At 44.2% G+C, this 8061-nt stretch overlaps 1 protein-coding gene across 3 annotated transcripts in view; it reads left to right on the top strand.

Moving 5' to 3' along the window:
* Positions 1-7243, top strand: part of DISC1 (DISC1 scaffold protein) — a 393175-nt gene extending 385932 nt beyond the window's left edge. For 2 of the 3 annotated variants that reach the window (XM_073879054.1, XM_073879052.1), the window contains one exon: positions 2650-7243. In XM_073879054.1, coding sequence (XP_073735155.1) covers positions 2650-2788 — 139 coding nt within the window. In that variant the 3' untranslated portion in view covers positions 2789-7243. The remainder of the gene's footprint in view (positions 1-2649) is intronic. The other variant, XR_012374326.1, reaches the window with a different exon arrangement.
* The last annotated feature ends 818 nt before the right edge of the window (positions 7244-8061 follow it).

The raw sequence follows: 8061 nt of genomic DNA, 5'->3' as shown, positions 1-8061 counted from the left end.
TGTTCAGAATGGTTTGATCCCTATTCAGCTGAATTCCTGAGACCAGAGGAAATCCAGGTCTCCACTCCTCCACCATCTTGCTCCGCCCCCAAAGCGTGTATCTTTTCTAATTAGTGTTTTCATATTCTTTTTGTAAATGCTCAGTAGTAGAATTCCTGGGTCATAGGGTAGTTCTATTTTTAATTTTTTGAGGAACCTCCATACTGTTTTCCACAGTGGCTGCACCAGTTTGCATTTCCACCAAGAGTGCAAAAGGGTTCCTTTTTCTGCACATCCTCGTCAACACTTGTAATAAAAACATGATTTTAATCGTTTTGGTGTTCATTACTCTATAGGCTCACTAAATGAGGTTTTCAGGATTTCTGATGTCTAGTCCTGGTTTGACAGAGCCTAGGCTGTTCGCTACATCCACTGCATTAGTAAATAACCTTACATTTTAAAGTGCCTCACAAAAGGCCCTATATGCTTACAAGAAAAAAAATATTTCTTTTAACTCTATCCTTGGGAAGAAGGTATGAGAATATGCACTTTATTTATTTTTATTTTCTATTTTTATTTTATGTTTTTGAAGATCTAGTTGGTTTTATTAAACAATTCATGAATTGGGCAGTATCCCTTCTAGCTAGTGGAGGAGAGCTCCTGAAAATGTGCATTTTCCAAGTGAGAAAAGGAAAGCATTAAGTGATTTGCCAGTTTTCGGTTGCTGGTGATTATTTGCTTCAATCCCTGTCTTCTGATTCCTCCGTGTGTCATTGCGGATTGTTCTATGAAGGGCTGATGTGTTAGTTTAATTATATAACTTAGTCTTTTTCCTTTGTGGCTTCTCTCTTGGTCTCTTTTTAAAAACCTTTCAGTGTGTTCTGCCAGGGCCAGGAATTGTACAAGTTCTTTAAGAAACATCTTATTTTAGTTCAATCCTCTCTCTAAAAACCAGTGTCATCTTTTAGCAATAATAATTACAAATAGGGGAGTGTAGTCCCAGGCTGCATATTAAAGGTAATTAAATCTCAGGAGTTTCTCAGGATTCATAAACTACTTAAGCTCTATGCTTACTCTTTATTAAATGTAACATAACTTTGTGATTAAATTGCAGTTTGGTATTTAGTCTGGGACCCCACATCCTTTTACTCATATAAAATCATAGTTGTTTTCACTAAAGAATAGCAGAGTTGTCCAGAGAAATGGAGAAAAATGAAGCCTTTTATTTTATTTATTTTTTTAGGTAAATATGGGAGTCTTTCTTTCCTTGCACCCTCTCATCCCCACCCTCATTCCCCTGAAGTTCAAGTGCAAGGAGCGAACCATCCTAGTAAATGAATGTAAATTACACAAATGATGAAGTCTGGTGAAGCTTCGTGATGAAAAGCTGCCAAGAGCTTTTCAGGGTGGTTCAGCATTTTTGCTTAGGAGAGTTCATTTGCATAATTTCCAGGATCCTCTGGAGTTCTTTATTTAAAAAAGAAAGAGAAAGCTTTCTACAGTTATAACCTGGGGGTATCTTTTTCTCTTGACATTGCATTGACATTGTACTTAAATAAAACAACATTGTAGCCTTGATGGTCTGTGAGTGGTTAAGATCTCTGCCAGCTACTTTTCCCAAAGCTTTCTCCCTGTTTTCTCCATATCTGATCTAGGAATACTTAAAGGGTTTGACCTCCTGTGATGATTTAACAGTATTTAAGTGATGTTTAAGTGACATATTCTCATACTTCCCCTTCATTGCTCTTGGATGAAGTGAAATTAATTTGCTTATGAAACTAAAAGAATTCCATCTGTCTCTTGTCCTGTTTGTCTTGGAGTTGTTCTGACTCTAGGTACACACGGAAACAGGGCCCTCACCATGGATAGAAAAAGAACCATTTGTTAAACGTCGTCCCAGAAAAGGGCTAATTTCTTAAGAGAATGACAGCCTTATTTAGCCCATACGATTATTTATTTTTAAAGATTTATTTATTTATTTGAAAGAGAGAGAGAGAGTACATGATGGGGGGGAGGGTCAGAGGGGGAAGCAGACTCCCCGCTGAGCAGGGAGCCCGATGCGGGACTCGATCCCGGGACTCCAGGATCATGACCTGAGCCGAAGGCAGTCGCTTAACCAACTGAGCCACCCAGGCGCCAAGGATTTAGAAATCATTGTTTCACCAGAAAACTGAGGTTCGTAGTGATTTGTACAAGGTAACAAGTCTGGCTCAAGGCCTCACAACTCGGAGTCTGGACCTACGGTGGCCCCCAATACTGGAATTCTTGTGGACTCTCTAATTTCCAGCCCTCTGCCCTCTGGGCTGTCCGGGCACTTGGATGGGACAGTTGAGCCACCCCTGTCTGGGGCTTAGCAGGAATCCCAGTCACACTGACCCTCCATCATGGCACCTGCCAGTTGGCCATCTGTCTCTGTCTACCAGTCAACTCTTCCTTTTCCTTTTGGAGATAGTTAATAACCTCAGGCCTCATGGAGATGGCAATCGCTCTTACAAGAAGTGTAAAATTTGTATTAATATTTAATTCCCACAATTTGGAAGAACTTGAAACTGCAATTAGATGTCAGTGCCCATCTGCTTCCAGCAGACATACACGCTCTTATTAGAGCTCTCGGAGGCTGCTGAGGGCCGCCCGTCACCTTCGCGTGTGTTCCTTAACAATGTGCGCACAGTCTCTCAAGAGGGAGCTCCAGATGGTGAAGGAAACTCTGCAGGCCATGATCCTGCAGCTCCAGCCAGCAAAGGAGGCGGGAGAGAGAGAGGTTGCAGCTTCCTGTGTGACAGCTGGTGTCCGGGAAGCGCAGGCCTGAGGCGAGACAGGATGCAGGGGGAGGAGGGTCAGCGGCCACATCATCGACATGGGTGCACGGGAGGCCTCTCTCACCTCCCCGGCATGGCCAGTGTGCCTGAATCCATTACGGACACAGGGCCCCGAGGGCTCCCTGCCCCGACGGTCCCTCTTTGTGCTCCTGGGGCTGAGAGCAGGGAGACCGCACATTGGAATATGGAGGGGGACGATCTGCTGGATTTCCTTCCAAGTGTCAGCCAGAGGCACATTTCCCGCGTTGCTCATGGGAGCATCCTACACAGGACTTGAAAATCTTCTCATCTCAGCTCCCATTAGACAGAGCTGGGGTTGAATTCTGCTAGAAAAATATCTCTTTTCCTGTACCACTTGCTTTCTGTTGCAATTAAAGTATCTCCTGATTTAAGAACCTGTAAAGAGGAAACTAAATGTAAGTATCACCATACCTGTTATACTTTCCTACAAGCACATGATCTAAGGGAGCTAATTAACCCCAGGATCTGGAATTAACAGCTTTTCACCTTCTCCTGTGATTCACTATAATCTCAGAAGAATACATATGAAAAACTCCAAAAGACCTTGCTTTAAAGTAACAACCTGTCAATGAGGTGCATTCTTTTGATTTTCCTATTATGGCAACACCTGTTTCTACTGAAAGGGTCCCTGATGTTTCACCAGGACCTCCTGGAATTTGCCCACAATGACAGCAGGAAGGGAGCAGGGGCATGAAGGGATCAGATGACAAGTTTAAACTTCTGGGACTCTCCTCTTTTCCTCCCTAACCTGTTTCACTCAGTGCCAGGCAGGACATGGATGTGGACACCTTCATTCAGTACAGTGCAGTATTCAGTAAGAGAGTGCATATACTCAGGAAGGCAGTGCATACTCAGTAGGGAAGTACAGTACTCAGGAAGGCAGTGCATACTCAGGAAGGCAGTGCAGAACTCAGGAAGACAGGGCATACTCAGTAGGGAAGTACAGCACTTAGTAAGGCAGTGCAGTACTCAGGAAGGCAGGGCATACTCAGTAGGGAAGTACAGTACTTAGTAAGGCAGTGCAGTACTTAGGAAGGCAGGGCATACCCAGTAGGGAACTACAGTACTCAGGAAGGCAGTGCAGTACTTAGGAAGGCAGTGCAGTACTCAGGAAGGCGGGGCATACTCAGTAGGGAACTACAGTACTCAGGAAGGCAGTGCATACTCAGGAAGGCAGTGCAGTACTCAGGAAGGCGGGGCATACTCAGTAGGGAAGTACAGTACTCAGGAAGGCAATGCAGTACTCAGGAAGTCAGTGCACACTCAAGAAGGCAGTGCAGTACTCAGGAAGGCAGTGCATACTCAGGCAGTGCAGTACTCATGAAGGCAATGCATACTCAGTAGGGAAGTACAGTACTCAGGAAGGCAATGCAGTACTCAGGAAGGCAGGATAGTACTCAGGAAGGCAGTGCATACTCAGGAAGGCAGTGCAGTACTCAGGAAGGCAGGATAGTACTCAGGAAGGCAGTGCATACTCAGGAAGGCTGGGCAGGTCAGGAAGGCAGTGCAGTACTCGGGAAAGCAGTGCATACTCAGGAAGGCAGTGCAGTACTCAGGAAGGCAGGATAGTACTCAGGAAGGCAGTGCAGTACTCAGGAAAGCAGTGCATACTCAGGAAGGCCGGGCATAGTCAGGAAGGCAGTGCATACTCAGGAAGGCAGTGCAGTACTCAGGAAGGCTGGGCATACTCAGTAGGGAAGTACAGTACTCAGGAAGGCAGTGTATATTCAGGAAAGCAGTGCAGTACTCAGGAAGGCCAGGCATAGTCAGGAAGGCAGTGCATAGTCAGGAAGGCAGCGCATACTCAGGAAGGCAGTGCGTACTCAGGAAGGCAGTGCAGTACTCAGGAAGGCTGGGCATACTCAGTAGGGTAGTACAGTACTCAGGAAGGCTGGGCATACTCAGGAAGGCAGTGCAGTACTCAGGAAGGCAGTGCATACTCAGGAAGGCCAGGCATAGTCAGGAGGGCAGTGCGGTACTCAGGAAGGCAGTGCATACTTAGGAAGGCCGGGCATACTCAGGAAGGCAGTGCATACTCAGGAAGTCAGTGCATACTCAGGAAGGCAGTGCATACTTAGGAAGGCCGGGCATATTCAGGAAGGCAGTGCATACTCAGGAAGTCAGTGCATACTCAGGAAGGCCGTGCATACTTAGGAAGGCCGGGCATACTCAGTAATGTGGGGCATTGTAGGCCCCTCTTTGCTGAGGCAGCTGTAAAGCAGGCTAAGGTTCAATTAGGCAGCACCTCAGAGTTGCACTGAGGAAGGCAGCCTCTGAGAGATGCTCCAGGAATGAACGGGTCTCCCTCAGTCAAATACGTTTGGGGAATCTGCCATGCCATAATTTCTGGCTGGAGAGCCACATTGCACATTAGCATATTTGACTAGGACAGAGCTCAGTAAAGAAACCCACTTGATTTTTTTTTTTTTTTTTGGTCTAACCCAGACTTCCCAAGTTTAATGGATCATAGATTTTATTTAAGTCCTATTAATAATCCCACCAATCTTGTGTTGGGCAGGCCTGCATTCTCTGGGGAAGTCATGGTCCAAATACAGATTTCCATCATGTGTATAGGTGTGCTAGCAACCGGATTCAAGCTTTTGCAGTGTCTAGCTTGGTAACTACATGCTAGTGTTTGTGCTTCTAATTGACTTATTGGGTTTTTTGTTTGTTTCTGTTCTCATTTATCCTCATAAGAATAGTGATGGTCCTGCTTTCATTAGGATCTGTGGACCATGGACAGTTCTTGTCATTTCCTGAAGTCACGCTGTCACTTCCGGAAGGCAGCTGGTGCTTTGCTAAGCCTCCCGTGCTGGGCAGTACTTCCATCCTCAAAGAGATGCCCTGCTTAAGCCGGCAACTGGCCAGGGTCCAGGGAACAAAGCAAAAGCACAGTATGTGAATTTGCTGTGTTTCATCAGTTTTATCTTCAGCATTTAAAAATATGTATATATACTGTATATATTTCAATAATAAGTATATTTTATTTCTAGGAATTCTTGGTTTTTTAATAATGAGCCAAATTAGTAAATTATTTATAATCATTTCTAAAAAATATTGTGTACTAGTCACATGGCACTTGGAATCCTCGAATCCCTGAATTAATTCCAATGGAGCAAAACTTGGCAAGAATCAGGATTGACTGTATTAGCAATAATGAATGTCTACTTTGACATACATCATTTTTAAAAGGCCCCCGGACACAAGACATCTGAACAGTCACTAACCCAGTGGTGTGTGTTACTCAGACATCATCATGAATATTTCTGTGAGGTCATGATGTATTTGAACATTCTGGAAGCTAATAAGAGCTGTGAGTATACGCCATATAAGAATTCTCTGGTACCTGTGGTTGGGCAGTGTGTTCAATTCCTCTTTGAGATGCTTGAACAAGTCTAAGTTTTGGGGCAGGTGAATGATGCTTTAACCACATAGTGCAACCTCTCCCTAGCCTATGCTGGTGTCAGAGTCAGCCAGGAAGGCTGCTAAAGACCAGGGCATATCCTCTGGCCACACCGTCTCCTCAGGACAAGTGCCCTCTTCAGCCACCGTGACCTTGGAAGACCCAGGGTTGTGTATCCCAAACCATAACACGGGCCAGTTTTTGCCAGGGTTGAATTTAAAAGCAACGAATTGAAGCTTTTACGGAGATAGTCAAGACCACAAGCCACAGTGCAGATTGAAAATGGTGACATGGAGTCTGATACCACCGTGATGCGGTGTGAGAGAATGCGTCGCAGGTGCATTATCTCATTGAATTCTCAAATCAGCCTTATGAGGTAGGTGTCTGTAGATGACAAAACAGAGCCTTAGGAGACCAACGAACTTTCCTCAAGGCCCGGAGCTGGGGAGGGGTGCAGTGACAGTAGGGGTCAGACACAGGTGGAATGCATCTCATTGCCGCTCTTCCTAAAGTGCCTTCAAGGTCTTTCTGAGACCTCGAGCCAGGGAGGTTATTTGCTCACTTAAGAACACATGGTCACCTTGGGGATCCTGCTAGGGAAACCTCAGCTTCCCACGCCCCCAGCTAAGCCTCACTATGCTGCAGCCATGAACTCTAGCTCAGCTCAGACAGGTTCCAACAGACCGACCCCGCTCTGCACTCCCCCTTCCCCATGTCCTAACCAACCATTTGTTCTCAGTCCACCACGAAAGCCACGCCAGGAACAACCACTTACTGCCTGGTAATGGGCAGATTTTCTTGAAAACCCCCATTCAACTGGTATTTTTCAGAAAGCATTCGAGAAAGCAACATTGTGCCCCTTAGCCAACGCCTTCTTGTATAAGTGATTCAGTACTTTTATTTTTAATATCCTCACCTTATCTGATCTTTGGATTTTGTCATATAATTTATTGCTTCATAAATTTCATCTTTTTGTTATAGGATGATTGATTGTACAGTTACATCACACAAAACATTTCTAATAAAGCAATGCTCTAAAGTGTGTATGTGTTTACTTTCAGTTTCAACAAATCAGAAAACCATGGAATTTTCTATTCCAGACTCCTTGATTGAGGAAATTGAAAATAATCTTACCACTAAGGTGGGGAACAAGACAAGGGTGCCCACTTGAAATATGTTACTGGAGATCCTGGCTAATTCAGTGAGGCAAGAAAAACAAATGAGGGGAAGAGATACAACATTAATTTTTACAGGTGACATAATTATAAACTAAGCAAATTAACTGAAACATTTTTACACAGTTAGTACAGTTAACATATCAAAATCAATGGGCTTTGCACATACAAACAACGATCACAAGATAAAGTATAAAGAAAATCCACATTCTTAACAGGAACAAAAATAAAGAGAAAACAGCTAGGAATAAAATAAGAAATGTGGAAGTCTTAGATGAAGGAAATTTGAAGATGAAGGACACAAGAGAAGAACTGAATACACAAACACATTAAGCTTTTGGGTAGGAAGTTATCAGAAATTGCAAAAATCTCTGTAAATTAGTTCATCAATATTATCTGATCTCAGCTGAGTCAGAGATGTCTAGATACCCCCAATATCCACTCTGCTCCATCCCTTCTAGCAGTTCCTCATCTAGGTACTTGGGCTTCAGATATGCTTTAGACCTACGCAGAATGGATTACACTGTTAAATGGATAAACCAAGGAGGCCATTAGACTGATGTGTCCAGGGTGCCACGGAGGCGACGTAGACCAAAATCTAGGCCTGAAAATGCTTCAAGGTTATGACATTGAAACCTGAGGACAACTAAGCATGAAACTAGAA

The sequence above is a fragment of the Callorhinus ursinus genome, unplaced genomic scaffold, assembly GCF_003265705.2.
Source record: "Callorhinus ursinus isolate GAN/ISIS: 27379988/994484 unplaced genomic scaffold, GSC_fseal_2.0 scaffold32, whole genome shotgun sequence".
In the NCBI taxonomy this organism is placed as follows: domain Eukaryota; kingdom Metazoa; phylum Chordata; class Mammalia; order Carnivora; family Otariidae; genus Callorhinus; species Callorhinus ursinus.
The sequence above is the reverse complement of the archived record's forward strand: the minus strand, read 5'-3'. Positions and strand labels throughout refer to the sequence as shown.